This window comes from Hyaena hyaena, unplaced genomic scaffold (genome assembly GCF_003009895.1).
Source record: "Hyaena hyaena isolate Hyena2069 unplaced genomic scaffold, ASM300989v1 scaffold_3, whole genome shotgun sequence".
NCBI lineage: Eukaryota > Metazoa > Chordata > Mammalia > Carnivora > Hyaenidae > Hyaena > Hyaena hyaena.
The window spans coordinates 1507766-1528843 of record NW_024080635.1 but is presented as its reverse complement, the minus strand read 5'-3'; the positions used below and the strand labels follow the sequence as shown (position 1 = coordinate 1528843).

Sequence of the window (21078 nt, the reverse complement as noted above, 5' to 3'; positions counted from 1 at the left end):
CTCCAAGCTCTTGCTGGCTTTGGGCAAAAAGACTCTGAGGTGTCCCACTTGCTGGTTTGCTCACTGGCCAATGGCATCATCACTCCACCACAGCCCCACACGGCGAGCTGGGAACACTGAGCACTGCTAAATTCTGCTTCCACAGCGTCTCCGCTCCCCTCCTCACCCTGGGGAGGAGCCAGAACTGCATGCCTTTGGTCAGGGAAAACACCCAACTGCTACCCAGAGGGGAAAACCCTTTGTTTTAAAAACTGAGCCCCAGCCTGCATACCTAGGCGATGAGGCAGCCCAAGCCTGGATTTGGGGGCCTCAGTAATAGGATGAAGGAGCAGCTATTTTCTCCTCCTACACGTGCACCCCCATCTGTTCGAGATTTCCCTTCCAACTCCAGCTTGGCTGGCAGGCATGTCCCGAAGAAGCTGCAGGCCAAAATGGAGAGAGAGAGAACCGACTCCCTCCTCCACACATCCTGACTTGCTGCCAGCTGCCGGAAAAAGAGGGCAACGTTTGGGCATTTACCAGAAGACAAGGATGTGCCTTTTCATTTGTCTTTTATTTTACATTTAAAAAGAGGTTATTGCTCTAACTGGATCAGAGGTAAGGGCCTCTCCCCTAAGCAGCCTTGGCCTTGCAGCCCCATTCAGCAGGGATGGAAGTCACAAGACAATGAGTGGAGACTCCTGCCCTCCCAAGAGGAAGCCCTTGGTAGCGCTGACATCTGCCTTTCACCCTGTCTCTCCTCCTCCCTGTGCGGCCACACCAGGGCGAAGCAGAGCGGTGGCCGGCCGAGCCCCGAGAGCTCTTGTAGACCGGACGGCAGGGGCGGTCGTTGGGTGATGGCTTTCAGCTCTCTGGCTCCGGGGCCTCCGCTCTGACCATTCAGTTCAACAGGTATTCACTGAGCGCCTACTGTGTGCCAGGCTTGTGCTAGGTGTGGTCCTCCCACATGCCCGTCCTGAGCCACCAACGGAAGACGCAGAGGCCCATCTCTTCCCCCGCAGGCCTCCAGCAGCCGTAACTTTTCAGTCCTAGGGAAGAGTCTGCCTTCCCTTATCAAGCACCATTTTTGTTTTGTTTTGTTTTGTTTGCCAGAAAGGGGCAGTGGAGAGAGAGAGACCTGTCACCTCACACCACTCAGGCTCTAGGGAAGGACAGGAGGACCCTGGGGAGCTTTCACAGAACCCTGGATGAGATGGTGAGATATGGAGACCCCAGGGGCCAGGGCTGCTCTGACTGTCCGTGGTAAAATGGCTCAGGCCTGCCTTCTAGCAGCTTCCACTCCAGAGTGGGTGATTTGGCAGCCCCCAGGATGTCCCATGTGGACACACCTTCGCAGTCGTGTAAGCCAGCATCGTTACAATTCCAAGAGACTCTTCCTACAGAAACGGGGCCAGTACTGTCCACGTCTCTCTTCCTACCTCATCTTCTGAAGACTGCACACTAATTACGTCAATGGTCAAAACAAGGGCCAGAGAAGACAGAGGCTGTGGGCGACGAGCTCGGGGAATTCCTCTGCCCTCTCGAGTGAAGCCCTTCAGTCACGTTTTCCAAAGAGACCAAACAGAACATCTTAACACGCTCGCTCGCCAAGTTGTGCCTCACACCGCAAGTCCTTGAGGGCTGGATCCAGGAAGGGCGTGCTGGCAGCCACGCCCCTGCCCCGTGGCTTTCCTGAAGGCTCTCAGTCTGCAAGACACAGCTGGAGTACGTCTGGGTGCCTGTCATCTCCCAGGGGCTCTGTGCATTGTCTCAAAGAGGAAGCCAGTCCGGGAGAGGCGAGGAGGCAGAGAGAAGGCTGTGTCTCATGCAGCTTTGCCTTTTCCAGAATGGGGCCAGGCCTTTTAGTTTTGTGGCTTGTTTATTTTTTGCAGAATTTGGGTTCGTAGTTCGGCTTGCTTCACCAGACTAGGATGGGGAAGAGCGTGCCTCCCCCCCCACTCCGCAGTCCTCTCCGTCCCCGGGGCCCACGGACCCCGGGGCCGGGCAGAGAAGAAAAATGAAATCCTTCTCCCTGCAGACAGGCAGTCATGCTTCGATGATGTTCACCGAGGGCTTGTTTGGAAACTGGGAGGAGAAAAACGAGAGAAGCAGCCCGGGCTAATTGAACAGACTTCTTGCAAGGTTGGAACTAGGGAGAGGGCACGAGCCGGAAGGGCTGCAGCCTAAAAGCCAGGCTCTCGTCCCACGTGGAAGGAAAGGAGTGGCCCTGCCCGTGTGCCTCGTCTCTCTGCCTTCTCAAACCCAGCCTTCGGCCTCACTCCCTTAGTGGCCAAGACTGGGGGCTGGGCCCTCGGCCCCCTGTCCACCCCCCTGGCAGGGCCATCCCGCCGGCCGGTTCTCGCGCATTCCTCCAGGCCTGCCTCTGACCGCGGCCTCCGCCACTGGCATTGTTGAGGTGCTTCTGGAGATGGGGGTTAATGAGAGGCTTCAGGAAAACGCGCCAGAAAGAGAGAAGCCGAGAGAGAGGACAGCAAGCCAGGGGGTGTGAGGAGACGGAGGGAGGAGGACATGTGGAGAGGGCCAGATGTTTGCTGGATAATCATCGTCAGAGCCGTGACATCTTTCACTTCTCCACCGTCTCTTCGGAGCTGCTCAGAGCGAGCACTGAAAAGGTTTTCATATCTGTTTCGCAGAAGAGGAAACGAAGGCACAAAGAGCTGAAGGGCCTGCTCAAGGTCACACGGCCCAGCAGGGGGGGAATGGGCCTAGAACGCCCTACGCCCTACTCGCGCCATCCCACACCAACCAAGAGCTCTGCCCTCCCCAGTCACCGCGCTTGGTGAGCCCCGCTGGCCCCTGGAGAAGGCCCAAGATCAACTTGCTGTGTCCCGTGTGTCACACAGGCAGCGGCCAAGCGTGGCCCTGCCCAGCTGCAGCCACGCGGGCACCCGAGCTGAGCCCAGGGGCCGCCCACCCCGGCCCAAGACCCACTCTCACCTTGCTGCGGAGAAGACCTCCGCCTTGGTGCTCTGGTGTGCTGGTTTCCGACGCACTCTTGGTTTTCTCCTTGTTGTTATTGGGTTCATTGTCCTTGATAATGTCGTACTGGCGGCAGAAGAGGGCGATGACGCCTGGGGGTGGCGGGTGGGGGGACAAGGGAGAGCAGTGAGTGAGAGGCCGGAGCTCGAGGCCCGCCTGCCTGCTTCATTCCCACTGGCACCCGCTGAGCCCGTTAGATACTGAGCTCCGATGGCCTCCCCCCCGGCACCACTGCAGCGGCTTACCTCTGGCCCCTGTGTCCACCTGTCCCCCACTAAGCCACCCCCTTTGCTACCGCTGGGCTGATCGTCCCACGACACGCACCTGATCCCGTCTCCCACCTTCCCCCTGTTAAACCTCTGACAGCTCCCCTTTCCCCTTAGGGGCAATAGAAACAGTAACACTCGCTGAACGTGTGTCAGGCCCTGTGCGATGCACTTGACATGGCCGATGCCACCAAGTCCTCACAGCGCCAGGAGGGTACCTGTAATGGCCCTCCCCAGGTTACCAGTGAGGACGCCGATGCAGAGCGCCTACTCCAGGGCCCGTGGTGGGGGGAAGCCGGGGTGTGCGCTCCAGGGCCTGCGCTCCGCTAGCTGTTCACTGTTAGCAAACTAATAAGACGTGAACGTCATAGATTTTGAAAGTCAGATACTATTAAGGCAGCTGACTCCAGCGCTGGTAGGTGTCTTCTCCATTTTTACCTCTGTGCTTTATTTATAGTGCTATTTCTTGATCTGTTTTAGATACTATCTTTGGCCTTTCCACCATGGCAGATACCCCGCTTCCTTCCCCACGATCCTAACAGAAGCACATCACAATCTTGGGTTAGTTCACCATGTTTTTATGGGTATCTAAGTACTGTCAGTGCCCAGTCTAATAACGCACCATAAACCTCTTTTGTATAATCTTTTCTTTTTGCCTTTTTCCTACAAGTGCCTGGTTTTCTTAAGTTCTTATTCATGTATTTTGAGAGAGAGAGAGAGAGAGAGAGAGAGAGAGAAAGCAGGGGAGAAGGGGCAGAGAGAGAAGGAGAGAGAGAATCCCAAGGAGGCTCCAAGCTGTCAGCGCAGAGGCCGACACAGGAGCTCAATCTCGTGAACTGAGACATCATGACCCGACCCGAAATCAAGAGTCTGACACTTAATCGCCACCCAGGCGCCCTACAAGAGCCTGTTCTTTGATGTGCCTACAGAACTTTTTTTCCCAAACACTTCTACAATCCAGCCTGCCCTCTCAACCCCCAAGCTAACGCAGATTTGGCACGGTGTTCCAGACCCTCAAAACTCCAGCCTCACCATCCTTCACTGTCCCCCTTCTACCTTCTCTCTTGGGCCACAGCTGCACTGAGCCAGACTGAACTTAATTTGTTTCTTCTACACGCCGTCATCAGAACACTGTTCCTTTTTTTTGGCTGCCTGGTGAACTCCTATTCATCCTGCAAAGCTCAATCCCCACGTTTCCTCCTCTCTGTGTTCTTCCTGATTTCTACTCCTAGCCCCAGAATTAACTCCCTCTCCTCTGCCCTCAGGTGATGGCACTCATCACGCTGAATTCCAGTTAAGTATGGGCTTGGCTCCTCCCAGACCCGGTTCCCTGCAAGCCCAGGGCTCTCCTTCGTCACGACCGTAGTGCTACTATCTGGAACTGGGTGGCCGTTCAGAAAATGCTGGCTAAGTGCCAAGATGACGTTTTTCTTTATCCTCAGGTAGCTCACAGACGAGTGGGAAAAGGGAGAGACATGAGCCCAACTACCTCGTCTAAGAAAAGCTAAAGAGAGGGACAAGCAGTGCATTGTGGGAGCGCATGCAAGACGGCCATTCTCATGGATGGACTGGGAGATTTTATGGAGGCCATCTCCGAACTGGGTCTAGACGGACAAGTGTGTTACGAAGGTGGCCCAAGCCTGAAGCAGCTGGAGGCCCAGGGACCCAGAAGGAGGCATGGCTGCTGCAGCCGTGGCCAGCAGGCAAAGGGGCTGTGGGTGCGTCCACCCCAGGTGGCTGAACTGAGGGAGAGAAGGGCAAGCGCTCACATAACCAGTCCTCCAAGGCAGCTCTCAACCTACTACGTTCTTTGTGAGAAGTCAGATCTGGCCCCCAGAGCCGGACTTCGGGCTTCTCACGTTCTCTCTCAGCTGCCTCCAAGCTGCAGTGCGAGAAGGGGTCTGGCCAGGGGCCTTCATTCCCCCGAGGTCGAGTGAGTTAGATAGAGCGTGGAGGCAGACTCACCGGCCCACATGAACAGGACCACCACGATGATCAGCACCTCGCCGGTTCGCAGCTGTTGGCTTCTCCCCATCTCCTTCATGGTCACCTCATCTGTGGAGAGGGGGACACTAGGTCCAAGGCTCCGTTCATTCCCAGCCACCCCTCTAGGGCCAGTCCCAGGACCTTAAGTGCTTATTTCTGTCGGTGCCCAGACATCTAACAAAAAGAGATTCGAGAACTCGCCGATGGCTACTTGGGGCAGCAGCAACAGGGCCTTGACCCGAAGCTGAGAGGAGACACCCCCAGTGTTTCGGGGACCAGGGTGACCTCCTCTCTCAGGTACTGCTTTTTTTTTTTTTTAATATTTTTATTTATTTCTAGGAGAGAGAGAGAGACAGCGTGAGTGGGGGAGGGTCAGAGAGAGAGGGAGACACAGACTCTGAAATAGGCTCCAGGCTCTGAGCTGGCAGTCAGCACAGAGCCCGACGCGGGGCTCGAACCCACGAACCGCGAGATCATGACCTAAGCGAAAGTCGGACGCTTAACCGACTAAGCCACCCAGGCGCCCCATCTCAGGTACTGCTTTACTAGGCAGCAGGGTGGGGGGGTTGGTGCTTTCCTCAAGACTCACCCAGCCCTCCCCCCCAACAGTGCTCTGGGCCTGCCTTTGTTCTTGGCCGCCATCTTCTCCGCCTCGCGTGGGGTCTTGAAGAGCACTGGCTCGCTGGCTGGACTCTGGCCCTGAATGGAGATGGCCTGCACGTGCACAATGTACTCAGTGTCCTCCTCCAGGTCCCAGAGGGCGCACGAGCGGGTGGTGGTGTTGACCTCCTGGATGAAACGCAGCATCCGCACGTCCTTCTTCTGCCAACGCAAAGGCCAGGCCCGCTGCTGTCAGCGCCCCGCCGCCGACCCCACTCTGCCCACCTCTCTGGCGGTGACAAGGGGTTACCCGGCTACCGTGCTTTTATAAAGAAAGTCTTTATACACAGAAGCTTCCTCACCTCCGGCAGGGAGCTATCGTTATCTCTGTTTTCCAGATAAGGAGACTGGGTGCCGAGAGGTTAGAGAAGTTGCCCAAGACTACCTCTCCAGAACTTGAGCCGGGTCCCTAACCCCGGTCTTGTGTTTAATATCAAACGAGGCTCTCGATTCCCAGATTCCAGTCAAAGGCCCCTGAGCCTTCCTCACTGATCCGTTCCCCTCTGGGGTCCCCGTTCCAAGCCATGCGTGCAATTCTTCTGCCTGTCCCTCTTCCTCCTTGTTCCCCTTCCTTTCTATTTCTGTACCCCCTCCTCCCCATCCCCTGCTACTATCTTGATGTGTCCTTGCCTCCCAGACCCTCGAGGGTTAGGGTTACCTGCTGAGAGATGGCAAATCCGATGACAACCTCATCCTCCAGGACATCCCAGCTCACCACCGCAGAGTTGGCCTTGAGGTGCCTGACAGTGACATTCACTGGGGCCGAGGGGCTGTCTGGGGGTGGGGAGGCACCTGAGCCTGAGCACCCCCTGCTGTGGGGCCCAGGCCCACTGTCTCATAAGTGGAAACCTGGGGAAGGTCACACAGTGGGGGAAGGAAGAAAGCAAGGCCTCCATGGGGCTGGCACATCTCAGTTCATCCGTGGCTGGAGAGCCAGGCCTGAGAGGCCCCAGGCTCCTCATGTCCAGGATGGGAGTCCCCACTGGTCACATTGGCGCCATCGGGGGTCCAAGTTAAAACTGACCGGCCTGGGCCAGGGCCAGATCTAATGGAGGGGTGGTAAGAGGTGGCAGAGGGGTGCGGCGGTAAGAGGTGGGGCAGGGGCAGGCATAGGTGCCCAGGGTTGTAGGTGCTGAAAATCAGTCTGATGAAAAGCAGTCAAAAGGACTCCCAGTCCAGTGCTCTTTCTACAATACCACACTGTCAAGTGAGTGACCTTGAGGGAAGGAGAAAGACCTAGAGGTCGAGAAGAGCCGGGCCAGGGTGAGCCCTGGGTTGGGACTAAGGATCACAAGAGGAACCCCCAATATTATAGTGAGCCAGGAGCCAGGCAGAAGGAAGCCTGGGGTGGGGCCTGGGTGAGCCTCTTCTCTACACTCTGCCAGCCTCGAGAGGCAGGGGGGCAGGTGGAAGGGGACGATGGGGTCACGCAGAGAAGGTTTTCTCAGGGGAGAGTCAAGAGTTTGGGAAGTTCAAGTCTTCTGGATACGGGAAAAGGATGAGAGGGGGTCGGTCAAGAAGGGAGAGTGACGGGGACGGTGGAGGTCAGGGAAGGAAGAACCTCTCTCTCTAGGAGAGGGGCCGTGAGTCACACAGCCTCTCTGTCTCCCAAGGGGCAAGTGCTGCAAGGGGAAGACCCGGCTCTGAGCAGCACCCTTCACCCCACAGAGGAGTGGACCTGAGGCCCCAGGGGCTGGGCCTGGGGCGACAAAGCCACAGTGGAGATAGAGACAGAGGGACACAGACAGGTGGCGGCAGACAGAACCAGAAAACAGACAAGTGGGCTATCAGAGACAGACGTAGAGAGGAAGCAGAGAGAGAGAGAGAGAGAGAGAGAGAGAGAGAGAGAGAAAGCACTGAGCCACAGAGAGATGGGTAGAGGGAGAGATGAGCGAGGCGCCAGAAGCCAAAGGGACACATACAGAGAGAGCCTCAGGAGAGCCGGGGCTGGGCGAGGGTGAGGCCGACACACGGGGCAGGCCAGACAGGGACTGCAGCAGGCTCAGGGGTCCACCCCACCCACCCAGAGCCCTAGGGTGCTGGTCCCCCTCCCCCTCACACATGCTCACGGAAGCTGGGACCCCATCCTGCTCCGACCTGCAGAGTTGTCCTGCAGGGCTTTGGGGACAGGGAGGGAGGCCCAAGGTTGGGGGACTCGTGTCCTCAGCTGCTCCCCGGGCCAGAGAAGGGAGCTCAGCTCGGGCACCTGAGGCAAAGGCCTGGGGTCAGGGCCATGGGATGAGGGGGCCGGGGATCACAAGACCCTGGACCCCAGAGACCCCAGAGCTGGAGTGGTAGGCAGGGGGGTCAGGGGCCGGAGGACGGGCCTGGGGGTCAAGAGGTGGGGAAAAGGCCGGGGCCGGGTTGGGGGGCGGGGAGGCAGGAAGGGGCCCCGAGGACTCCCGCCCGACCGCCCCGCGCCGAGCCCCCCGAGCCCCCGCCCGGGCCCCCTTACCCGCCTGCACCAGCGCGAGGCAGACGCAGCCCAGCCACAGGCGGAGCGCGGCGCGGGGCGGCCCGGGGCGCATGGCGGCTCGTCCGGCCGGCCGGCCCGGGGCGGCGCAGGGGGACGCGGCTCCGGCGCCCGGCGGCCGCTGGAGCTTGCGCTGCGGCCCGCGGCCCGCCCGGCCCGGCCGCCCCGCGCCGCCCCGCGCCGCCTGCATGTCGGCTCCGCGGACAGCGACTCCCGCGCGGCGGCGGCGGCGGCGGCGGCGGCGGCCGCGTCCACGTCGGGCGCCCGGGGGGCGGGGCGCCCCCGCTGCGGGGAGAGGCGCGGGGCGGGGTGAGGGCGGAGGGCACCCCCACGCCCGCCCCCTCGCGGCCCGCCGGCCGCCCGGGGCCCCCACCGCTAGTCCGCGCGCAGCTCCTGTCCCCCCAGCACGCGGCCCGACCCGGCCCCAGTCCTGCCCTTCCCCAGGGACAGGGAGGACGCGCGCCCCGAGACGCAAATCGGTGCCCCCTTCAACCCCCGCGGCTGGCCCGCCCTCCCTCGGCCTGGGGGGTCTCCATCCTTCACCCCAGACCCGAGGCCTTGCAGGCCTGGACAGACGGGAGCCGAGGGGAGTGTCACAGCAGGGAGTAGGGGGGACTAGAGTGCCCGGTAGGCGCTGGGGTGCATTCAGTAGGTGCTCAGTGTTTCAACGCGGCGGGGAAGAGGGTGCTCCGACTCACTGGAGACCTAGCTCTGTGACCCCGGCCAGTCCTTCCCCTTCTTGGGATCTCCATTTTTATCTCCATGAGAATAACAACCCGCGCCTACTAGGTGCCAGACGCTGTGCCGAGGGCTTGACTTGCGTGATGCCCCTTACATCCCACCGAACCCCTTAAGGTGCGCTCTGCGGCCCCCGTTTTGCACAGGAGACTGCAGCTCAGAGAGGCCACTTGACTTGCCCGAAGACCCACAGCAGAGCCAGGGTTTGAACACAGGCTGATCTGACTCCCACACGTGTGCTTGACTCGATTATCTCCCCACCCAGAGTGAACTCACCCCCCCTACCATCCCTGAGATCCTAGAACTTGCCTGTGCCAGCTGCTCCCCAGCCAGAGAACAATCTGGAACAATCTCTTCCAGAGAGCTCGGGAGGGAAGGGTAGCTCCAGCCCCTCCCCAACCATTCTAGCCTGGCTGAGTGCTGTGAGCAGTGAGTGAGCTAATGACTCTAAAGTGCAGGGGGCTTTGGAGACTTGTCAAGTAACCACAGTTCATAAAGGGCGCGGACGGCACCTCCCTCAACACCTCGGGGACACCCACATGTCTCCCGCTCTCTTCTGCCCAATCCACCTCTTTTGTTTTCTTGAAGAGGCAGAGCGCTGCCCGTGCCCTGCCTCTGCTACCCTGTCCCTAACAAGGGGACCTCCGGAACAGCAGCCATGGAGGGAATGCCCCCACCTTGTGTCACTCTCCACCCTGAGTCCCCATCAGAGAAACAAGGTTGAGGAGGGCGGCACAGACCGGGACCCTAGGGCCCTTGACATGGAGGGGCTCCCACAGCTCCAAATGAGGCTCTCCCCCCACTCTGAAATTCCACCATTGGAGGGGGAGGGCATTCCTTTGGGTCTTAGAGACCTTGCGGTCTTCCCCAGACTCCCAGGGAAGAGCTAACCCTTTTTTGAAAAGGGACACACGGCAAAGTTATCCCACAGAAAGGCTTCAAAATCTCCCTCCGCCCACCATTTTATTTTTATTTTTTTTTTATTTCTAAGGGAGAGAGAGACAGCGTTTGCAGGGGAGGGTCAGAGAGAGAGGGAGACACAGACTCTGAAACAGGCTCCAGGCTCTGAGCTGGCAGTCAGCACAGAGCCCGACGCGGGGCTCGAACCCACGAACCGCGAGATCATGACCTAAGCGAAAGTCGGACGCTTAACCGACTAAGCCACCCAGGCGCCCCTCCGCCCACCATTTCAGATCGGCACACTGAGATCCAGAGATGGAAGGAGCTCCCGGAGATTCACACAGTGGCTCCCGAGGAGCAATGGAGCCCTCCTCTCCTACTGCCCAGCCCAGGACTCCTTGCTGACCCTCAAGTTTTTGTGGGTCACCTTGGAAGGGATAGGATAGGATGGAGCTCAGGGATTCTCACTGAGAGGGAACCCAACTGGCCGGCCCATCAGCACCGCCAGGCCTGCTCTGCTTGGCAGGCTGAACCCCCCACCCCCAGCCCCATCTGCTTCCTCAGCCACCTACCTTGCGCTGGGGGCAGCCTCAGATGGGACCTCCACCTGTTTGGGGCAGGAGCCAAGGAGCCAAAGCACCTCTCTCTCCTTTCTCCTTTCTCCTCTCTCCTCTCCTCTCCCCCCCCCCCCCCCCCCCCCCCCAGCAGCTGCCTTCTGCCCCACCCTGCCTGGCGCCGCCCCGCCAGCTGCAGCTTGGCCCCTTGGGACCCCCTCACCCACCAGGCAAGCAAAGACAACCCGGGGCCTGCAGGAGCAGCTGGAGTCTCCTTAGGCCTCATCGCAGGAGCCAGCAGGGAGGAGAGGGGTCGGTTAGAGGTCACACAGTCCGCTCCTGTCCCTGCTGGGGAGAAAAGGCAAGAAGGGAGAGGGTCCTGGTGGGGTCTGGAGTCCAGTCTAGCGCCGCGGGAGGCGAGGGAGGGGGGAGTCTCAGCGCCACCTGCTGGCCTCTCCAGATATAACCCCGGGCAGATGTAGGGCACTGGGAGGGGGTGATGGCTGTGTCTAAGGGTTTGAGAGGGAGGGGGGAAGTGGTTGGAGGAGAGCGTGAAAGACAGGGAGGATTTGGAGAGTCGTGCCTGTGGAGGTGCAGCCTTCCCAGGCCCCATGGTGCATGGGTACTTGGGCATTACCGGAGTCAGGGAAAAAGTCTTGATCCCTGGAGTCTGGCAACCAGTGGAAGCAGGGTGGGGGATGGGAAGAGTTGGGAAGATTTAGAGCCCCTGCTGGTGATCTTGGGAGAGGTCACCAGGACCAATCCACTTTATGGGCACAATCTGTACACCATCTCTTAGCACAGGGCTAAGTGCAGGAAGCACTCAATAAGTGTGTGTTGAATTTGTGGAATCAATTTGTTCTCCTAACATATATCGAATGAGCACCTATTACGTACCAGGCTCTGTGCAACATTCTGGAAATACAGCAGTGGAAGAATGAATGCATGCATGAGCGAGAATCTGGGGGGATTGAAAGATGGGCCTCTGTCCTCCCAGGTGGCACCTGGCTCCATTTGGAGGACCCCACAGACATCTCCTAGGGGGCTGGCTAGTCACGAGGACTTGGACCCTCCTGAGGGTCCAGAGCTGCCCAGAGTCCTAGAACCTCACCCAGGCTGCAGGTGCCCAGCCCAGCCCCCCAGGTAATCATTTACAATGGGAAGGCTCCTCTTCACAGCCTAGAATGGTCCTGGCCCTGTCTAACGGGTCTCCCTAGAAACTACCACCCCCCCGCCCCCGCCCCCACCCCCCGCCAAATCACAGGAAGAATCAGAAGGGCAGGAGATGGCTTTGGGCACATAATCAAGCACCTACCAAGAACTTGGCTTTTTGTCCACATTATTCTGAGTTTTAGGCTGGCACATGTTATTGGCTCCCGTTCCAGATCAGGAAGCTGAGGCTCAGAGAGGTGTGAATACCCTCCCTGGGTCACACAGCCAGTGAATTACAGAGTCTGCCTACCTCCTCCCTTTCCCCCTGGGGGCTCCTCAGGGCAGGAACCCTGGCCCAGGGTTCACTAAAGGACATACATTTTCCTTCCCTGGAGGGGGCTTGCTGCTCATAGAGGCAGCTGCTAAGCTCAGGCCCAAGATCACCTAGGAGCCCCCAAGCCTGCTACTCTTGATCTTGGGGTCATGGGTTCAAGCCCCACACTGGGGGAAGAGATTACCTAGAAAAATAATATCCTAAAAATGAAATATCAGAGAGAACACTGACCTCTGGACCAGGGAGCACCAAGGGTCTAAAGAGGCCAGATGAGGGGTGTCTGGGTGGCTCAGTTGGTTAAGTGTCAGACTCTTGATTTCAGCTCAGGTCACGATCTCAGGGTCATGAGATCAAGCCCTGCATCTGGCTCTGCACTGGGTGTGTAGTCTGCTTCACATTCTCTCTCTCTCTCTCTCTCTCTCTCTCCCCCCTCTGCCCCCTCCTACTCTCCCTCTCTCTCTTTCAAATAAATGAATAAATAGGTCAGAAGAGAGCATTAATTTAAAAGGAAAGCAGGGAGGGCTTCTGGGAGGAGGTGATACCTGAGCTTAACTAATTCTGAGAGTCAAGTGCAGATTAGTCAAACGAGGGGGAAAGGGCAAAGAGAAGAAGGAATCTTTGGCCCTGAGGTCCCCGAGAGCAAAGTGCAGGGCAGGGTGGGAGGAGCTGCTATGAGCTCTGGGGTGTGACGCTGGGAACAGGAAAAACAGCCCTGGATTTGGAAGACTGTTTCAAGCTGCAAGAGAAGTTGGGCTAGGGAAGGACTTTAAGATTATTTTTTTAATGCTTTTTTATTTATTTTTGCGAGATAGAACATGAGCAGGGGAAGGGCAGAGAGAGGGGGCGAGAGAGAATCCCAAGCAGCCTCCAGCTCCCAGGAGGGCTTTATTCATCCAACAGATATGTATGAACACCTATAGGTCCTGGGGACACAGCTGTGACCACGATGACAAGATTCCGCCCTCACGGATCTCACATTCCAGTGGGAGAGACAGGCAACAAACAGTGAGCTAATGACTAAATAAAACACCTTCAGAGACTCCCCCAGGCTATGAAAAGGATGCAGTGGCGTGGCAGGGAATGGCTGGGTGGGGTAACGTTAGGTAGTGTGTGGTAATGGCTACCCCAGGTTTCCTGATTGGGTAAAAGAGACGTCCTCAAATCGCTTCGGTTCTTCGGAGTCTAAGGAACCGACTCCCATCTGACCACACCCAGAGAGGTTGAGAATCTTGCCCAGCCTCACACAGCCAGTCAATGACAGCCCCATGTCTCAAACTGCCGCCAACTCTAAGGCCCATTCTGCCTTCGGAGACAGATTCTCAGCTACAAACTACAGCCCCCAAGATCCCTCAAGAGCAGTGGGGCCAGAGGCCCTGTTGTGGGAGCCCGGATGTGGAGGAGGCTGCAGTAGGAAGTGAAGGCAGCCGGACTAAAACTTCTCCCCCACCAGTGAGGGGTGGAAGGACAAGAGCCTGGGAATCAGATAGCCCTTAGACTCCAACCTCTACTCAACCTTGGTCGGCTGGGTGACCTCAGGTACCACCATCTGAAGTGAGGCTCCAAGGTCCAAGGGCCTGCCCGCCTTTCACATCCCAGGTACTGGAGAGCCTTCCTCCGCCTGAAGGAACATGGTTGCACAGAGCCAGGAAGCGGCCAGGAGAGGGCGCCTCATTGGCTATAGTGAAGCCAACGTTGCCCAGAACAGAAGAGGCTCCAGGAACCGAGAGCCCCAGCTTGGGGGAAGCTGTCCGGCTTTGCCCCGGAGGCCAGCTCCCAGGTGCGCAGACCACGGACTCGGCGGCCAGGCAGAACGTAGGTCATACTGTCCCTGCGCCGTGCACAAGTCACTGACCTTTCTGAGCCTCAGTTTCCTCATCTGTAAATGGGTCTAACAATCGTGCCTGCCTCACAGGTTTCCGTGAGGAGTCAGTTAGTGAAGATCAACCCCATAAGGGCTGAATACATAGGGGCTGCTGTTCTTGTCAGCAGTAGTGGTAGTTGTATCTTAAAGTTCCTGACTCAAAAGGTATCCATCCAATCAGTGGTAGCTATGACAATGACGATGATGAGGATAATGATGGAGGACTCAGTTTCAATTTCCTAAGCAGGGAGCACCAGCATCTACAGAGCTGGGATGCTTCCAGTGACAGGGAGCTCACTACCCCCTCAGTAGCCCATTTTCACTGTTAGAGCATCTTCCTGCTGAACGGTCCCTCCTGGACGATGCCCCCCTCCCCCTGGCCCTCTGCTGAACTCATTACTCAGGTTGACCTGGCTAGTCTGGCCTCTGAACTCAGGCCCCCGGTGGGTCATGTTGCTGTTCAGAGTTCCTGTTCTGCTGACTGGGAGAAGTAAATGGAAGGAAAGCTCCTGCTGTCCCCCTACAGTCCTGAGTCTCAAGAATGGCTGGATGCTGGAGCAGGAATCCGATGACCCAGAGCCACAAGCCCAGAAACCCTGGCATTCTAGTTGGGAGGCTTCAGCTCCTGCCCCACCCCCTTTCAGGCCTCCTCATCTGTGTTTGTGGGTCCCCGGGAAGTGCGCGTGGGTCTGGCACCAACAGGTCTGGTGGGGAGGGCAGGAGTCACACAATCCCGGACTCACACCCTGGCTTGGCCCCTGCCTACCGTGGCAAATCCCCCACCTCTGAGCCTGTTTCTTCACTGGGCACCCGTCTCAGAGTGGCGTTGTGGGGAGTACGGGTGTCCTCCGTGAAAAGGAAAACGCGGTACCGGGCACATAGGAAGTATTGACAAGTGCCTCATGTCCCTTGAGTGGGTCACGGTGGCTCTGGGAGTGGCTTCTGTCAGGCACGATCATGTCCTGATCCGTTTCTCGGTCAGCGGGCACCTTGTGCGTGTGCCTGCCTGGGCCTGCCTGTGCAAGGGTGCGCCTGTGTGTTCACAAGGGGGGAATGGGTGTGCACACACGTGCACTGGGTGTGTATGCATGTGCAAGCATGTGCACGAGTACGCATGTGTATGTGTGCTTGTACCTGAGGCTCTCCAACCCGGGGATTCCCAGGGCACATGCATACTTGCAGGTCCCCGTGCAGAGTCCCTGCACTGATTCGGGAGACCCCTCTGTTCACTGTTACTATGGAAACAAAGAGGCAATCCTCAGTCTCTGGGAGAGCCTGACCTAGTCTTCCCAGCAAGGGAGGCCGATCAGGAACATGAGGCCCTAGGATACGGCGACCTCAGCCTCTAAGGGTTGGGTTCTGGGACTCTGGGAGCCTCGGAACCCTGGGGGAAGCCCACGCTTCTCCAGGGCATCCTGGCTTCCTGGGAAGAGCTCAGGAAACAGAGCTGGGGCTCATCTTGGATCCGGCTCTAATCCCATGAGCAATCTCAGGCAGGGAACGCCATCTCTTTGTGGCTCTGTTTCTTCATCCATAAAATGGGGCCAGCAGTGGGTGCCAGCCCAATCCTTCAGCTGGGATGTCAACTTTCCTCTCCCTGGGGGGACCTACCCTCTAGGCTGTATGAGTGTGCGCCCCCGAGCCCCGCAGCGCCACCCAGCAGCCTCCTTCAGGTGCACTACCCTCCGGTGTTGGTGTCGTGTGGGCTCCTCACAGCAGCTATGGGAAGGAGGCGGTTCACAGAAGAACCGAAGCTCCGGGAGAACACAGCTGGCTGTGGTGGGATCATGTCTGCCGCCCCCACTCCTGTGGGCCCAGCCTTGCCCTACGTGTGCGATCTCTCAGGCCACTGAGCCCCGCTGCAGGGGTGACTGGGGATTCTATCAGCTTTTCTAGATTGTGAGGGGCGGGGAGGTGGGAGCGAGTCATCCTGTGGCCAAGGGCCCTGGGCAACCCCCCAGAGCAGAGCTGGGGCTGCTAGAAGGCTTCTGGGGGACAGATCCCAATTTAGGAAGGACTTTAAAAATTGGGGGTGGGCAGCACCTGGGTGGCTCAGTCGGAAGAGCTTGCAACTCATGATCTCGAGGGCATGAGATCGAGCCCCACGTTGGGTGTAGAGATTACTTAAACAAACAAAAAAAACCTTAACATTTTTTGAGGGGTGCCTGGGTGGCTCAGTCAGTTAAGTGTTGGACTCTGGACTTTGGCTCAGGTCATGATCTCATGGTTTGTGAGTTCGAGCCCTGCAATGAGCTCTGTGCTGGCAGAACAGCCTACTTGGGATTCCTTCTCTCCCCCTCTCTCTTTCTTCCTCTCTTTCTACCCCCACCATCCTCTATAAAAAAATAAATAAATAAATTTTAAGAAATAAAGACATGTAAGAACTAAAAAAATTGTTTGGACTCTTTAGATTTTGACTCAAGTCTCAAGTGAGATCGAGTGCCTGCATGCAGGTTGTAGACATGCAGATAGAATTTCATATACAGTTACAAGTGAACACTCAGCTTCCTGCCCTTTATCCGACTTCCAAGAGTGACTATTCCATTTGCTGTGACCCCAGGAACAGTTTTCAAACAGAGATATACCAGGAGGAGCTGCAGGAGCAGACTGAATGTGTAATGCAATGAAAATGTGTAAGAAGGACCCAAAAGCTTATTTGCCGGAAGAGCTGTCACAGAAGGGGCTACTTCTGATTTGAGGAGGGGGCAAAAGAATGGGCCAAGGCAAGCCATTGAGCCTGAGGCGCTTCCAGCTAAGAGTTGCTTTCACCAGCAGAGGGAAGAGGAAATATTGTGCAGACAAGGGGTGGCTGGGATGTGACCTCACCTACCGGCCTCACTTTACCCCACCCCAGCCTAAGTTAAAACCTACATGCAGGGAGATGGGCGTCAGGGAGCCCCCTTCCCTCAGCTTTGACTCCAGATCCCTTCTTCAGCTTAGGGGAGATCCTAGCCATCTGTAGAGGAGGTGATGGGCCTTGGGGGAGTTTTCAGAGGAAGGTGGAAGGTAGGAGCTGAGGTGGAAGGCAAGGGTTGGGTGTATCAGGGAATGTCTCCAACACGCACCTACTCTAGTAGGCGGTGGGGAGCCATGGAAGGTTATTAAGCAGGGAGGAAGGAGATTAGATGCGGAGAAACCAAATGCTGGGGAGCTAGGTGAGGACCAGGTATAATACAGGGCCATCAGAGGAGGGAGTGGGGGGACGGGCAGGGGGGGAGGACAGGGCAAGCCTGAGAGGCATGCTTTGGTTGAACTCTGGCTTGGGAAGGAAGCGTGGGATGAGGAGGAGGGAGGGGATCCTGGAGGGGACCCAGGCGTGGGCAGGCTGGGTGGACGGCCACAAGCCAGTGCTGGCTGGCTGCAGTCTGAGGTGTCTGCGGGCTGGAAATACAGGCTTTCCTGGGAAGAAGCCGAGGTCAGTGGGGCTGTTTTTGTCCACTTTCCCAAAGCTGGGAAGGGGCCATAACAAGATGTGAATGCGCGTCTGTTTCCCTGCAATGTCTGTAGGTTCACACTGAGGGACCAGCAGAGGTGCAGCCCCTTTCTGTTTCCCTTTGGGTCCTGGATTCTGACCTTGGCAGAGAGATCAGCTGCTCTTTTTTTTTTTTTTTTTTCTTGAGAGACAGAGAGAGAGAATGCTCACAGGAATGGGAAGGGGCAGAGAGAGAGAGAGAGGGAGAGGGAATCTTAGGTAGGCTCCAAGTCTAGTGCAGAACCCACCTAGCACAGAACCCTCCTCGAGTGGAATCCAACGGGACTTGATCTCACGACTGTCAATCAAGAGTCAGATACTTAACTGACAGAGCCACCCCTGAGCTCCTCAGCTGCTCTTACCCTGGAGCAAGTGGGGCACGAATATAATGAATCTTACCCAGGAGTTGGTGCTTTTCTTGGGGGCACCATGGGCACCCTGCCACTGCGGAGCCCAGGAACCTCAGGGACTCTGCAGGTGGGATCTTTAAGCCCAAACTCCTGCTCGGTAGAGGGACCATCTTCAACCAACCCCCACCTTCCTGATGCCCCCACCCCAGCGAGGCCCTGTTAACTCTCGCTGGAGCTGACACAGCACTGACTGGGTGCAGGCCCAGGGTCCCAAACTCTACAAACTTCCTCTCACTTAATCCTCACAAAGGCCCTTCAGGGAGGCATTAAAATCATCCTTGCCGTTTTATAGATGAAGGAACCACTCGAACCTTCAGGAGGTGAAGGGCCTTGCCCCCTCCACGGTGGGGGTGGGGAGGGCGGGTCAGGCTAAGGCTGCTGTGTGATGTGGTCCAGCAGCTCTCTGTAAAGTGAAGCTTGCTGGAGGGATGCCACCACAGTCTGATCTCAGTTTTGCAGGCCCAGCTTGCAGGACTTTCCCAACACCCCCACCATCCCCATTGTGTCCCTCGGGGCCCAGCTCCCTTGGGAACAGCCAGGCCCGCCCCCTCCCCTTCCCGGGCTGTGCTCTTGGCAGCTCTACGGCCCTGGGCTCTGGTCCCGGGGTGGTCCCTGGCGGTGGGAGGGGTGGGCAGAAGCAGGGATCAGTTGGGCTAAGACTGGGGCCTCCGCGGAGGCCCTCAGACCCCCATCTCTGGGTCCACGGTGCTCCCGGCTGGGGTGGGCAAGGCCCTTTGGAAAGGGGTGGCTTGAGGTTTAATCACTTTATCAATGTTTGTTTGTGTAATTCAGCCTTGAGATGCTTTTCCCTCCATCTGTCCCCACCATCTGCTCCCATCAGGATTTTCCAAACCATTTGGGACCTAAGAGGGGAGGGTGGGGGCTGCGCCTCTGAGGGGGCTGGGGAGGGGCTGCGTCCACCTACCTCACTGAGAGACTTCCAGAGGGGAGCCTGGGCTCCTGAGTCACATGGAATTGGGTTCAAATTCCGGCATTGTTACTTTCTTGCTGTATTCCCTCCAGCATGTGGCCTCACTTCTCTGAGCCTCAGTCTCCACATCTGTGAAATGGCAGTAACATTATTGACTCCTCAGGATTAGTTCAGATCAAAGGAGGTGACGGATACCTGCAAAGTACCTTGCATACAACAGGTGCTCAAGAGATATGCAGTCCCTTCTCCATTCACCTCCCCACTTGCTTCTCTCTCTGGCATCCCTCTTTAGTGCTGGAGGAGGGCAGCCACCTCTGGTTTCTGTACCCCAGCCCCACTCCTCAGACCCTGAGGACACCCCCTCCGGTGAGACTTGCTCTTTCTTCTATGCCTGTGGGTCCTGCTCACCCCTCACTCAACATCTACCCTAAGCAGTGCTTCTCCCCCCCTCCTCGATGCCTCAGTCTGGGGTGGGAGGGGGATGAGTATCATCAGCAAGGACACCCCTTCCTCACCCCTACAACAGGTTTTCATAGAGCCCTTCAAATCTGCACGCTTCTAGGGCCACTGGGGCCTCCTGCCTACTATGCTCATGTGCAGAATTTCAGGCCTGAGGAGACAGTGAGGCAGCAAATGAGGCATGTCTCGTACGTACTCGGTGAGGGGGTTTGACAGGGGGTGTCAAGGGACCCAGGTCACTTGTCTAGGCTTTCTGTTCCAAAAGGGGAAAAGACTTGCTCCAGGTTACCCAGAAGCGAGGGACCCAGGCAGGCTTCCTGCCAGCTGCCCATCCGGCCCCCTTTTCTGGGTTATATCTCAGGCCATTAGGTCTTGGGCCTTGGTGTACAGTGTAGGGGCCCCCAAGCCTTCCTCTTTGGCTCGGGGCGGGGGGGGCTTCCCAATGCTTTTTAGGCCCCCAAGAGGGGAGAGGTGGCTGATGGGAAGTAGTACAGAGCCTAGCAGGGTCTAAACTCTGCCCCCAGACCTACCTCACTCATTCCACGTACAGGGAACGTCAAAAGGAGGTGAAGCTTCCAGAAGCCCCAACTACTGGTGAGACAGAATTCAGACTGGGGGCCCCCGAGGGCGGGGCATCAGAGTTACCCTCACAGGGAAGAGAAACAGTGGGACTAGAAGAAGGCCCCAGAGGGGCTAAGCCAAGAAATCAGCCTGTAGGAGGTCAAGCTGGCACGGGGTAGTGGGAGGAAGCAGAGATAGTGGCTGGGCAGCACCCTGTGAGGGTAAACTGCGACCCGCCACCCCCAAGGATGGAGAGGAGGATCCAGAGCGGGCTGGGAAGATTCTCCGGCTCCAGGCAGAGAGAGAGGAAGGAGGAGGACTGGGAGGAGAGGCCCAGGCAGTGAGTGCTGGGCAGTGCCTTCATCTAGCAAACAGGGCAGGCTCGCCAAGCCTAGTGGGGACGATGGAAGAAGCTTGTCACTCCAGGGGCCTGGGGTAGAGGCTGAGCAGCAAGTCTCTCCCTGCCCCCAAGGCCTCACACAGGAGGCAGCTGGGAACCACCCACGGGTGTCTGGCATCTCTCACGCCTCCACTGGGGGTCTCAACACCAGAGCCAAGGCACACGGAGGAACTGATGTTCTAGAGGGCCCACATGTCCAACCCCCCACCCCCGCCTGGCTCCCCAGCTCCTCCAGTTGAGACCTCCCTATCCTCAAGCAGGAAGGACTAAGACTAGACTTTGACCACTTGAGCAGCCTGGTCGGGGACCTGGAGGTAGAGCTTGATCTGAGCCCTGGAGAGCCAGGGGCCTCCTAGCTGCCACCGAACTAGGAGGAGCTGTCCAGTCGGAAGGCAGATGCTGTCAGCTCACCTTCAAAGTAACCAGACTCATCCCTCTCTCATCCTGAAATGGCCCCCTTCTTCCCCCCTGGCCCCCTTTCCTCAAGTCTGTTCTTGACAGAATGCCGGAGTAAGCTTAACCTGAAAGTCATACCCTCACTATGCTCAAGGCCCCAATCTAGAGCACCCCATCTCACCTGGAATAAAATCTACAATCCTTGGAATGGTCTTAAGCACTTGCCACCATCCCAACCTCTGAACGCCGATCTCAGTTGTTCCTAAAATACTCATCTAATACATCACAGAGTTGACTTGTATATTTTGTCCACGGTTTACTGCCCACTTCTGTAACCCCAATGCCTAGAACAATGCTGGGCACAGAAATAGCGCTTGATGAATATTTGTGCCATGAAAGGATGAAGGCATATGGATTCAAGTCCAAGCTTTCCACTCACCAGCTGTGAGACATGGGAAAAATCATTTAACCCCTCTGAACCTCCGGCTGCTCATTTGTGAAGAGGGGACATTAATAAGGCCCACCTCATAGAGATAAAGGACAAAA

The 21078-nt window shown here is 57.4% G+C and overlaps 1 protein-coding gene across 1 annotated transcript; it reads right to left on the bottom strand.

The window, feature by feature from the left end:
- Positions 1-540: 540 nt before the first annotated feature.
- On the bottom strand, positions 541-8419 carry FNDC5 (fibronectin type III domain containing 5). Its single transcript, XM_039230222.1, has 6 exons — positions 8347-8419; positions 6550-6665; positions 5855-6053; positions 5211-5300; positions 2938-3071; positions 541-2064 (listed from the first exon to the last, which is right to left on the bottom strand). The coding sequence occupies exons 1-6, from the start codon at positions 8417-8419 to the stop codon at positions 2026-2028; spliced, it is 651 nt and encodes a 216-aa protein (XP_039086153.1). The 3' UTR covers positions 541-2025.
- Between the last annotated feature and the right edge of the window lie 12659 nt (positions 8420-21078).

Coding starts and splice junctions, on each gene's coding strand:
- FNDC5 (XM_039230222.1), bottom strand. CDS start 8,419: ATGCGCCCCGGGCCGCCCCGCGCCGCGCTCCGCCTGTGGCTGGGCTGC. Junction 6,054..6,549: donor GATTTGCCATCTCTCAGCAG/GTAACCCTAACC, acceptor TTGCGTTGGCAG/AAGAAGGACGTGCGGATGCT. Junction 3,072..5,210: donor GGTCCTGTTCATGTGGGCCG/GTGAGTCTGCCT, acceptor CGCCACCCCCAG/GCGTCATCGCCCTCTTCTGC.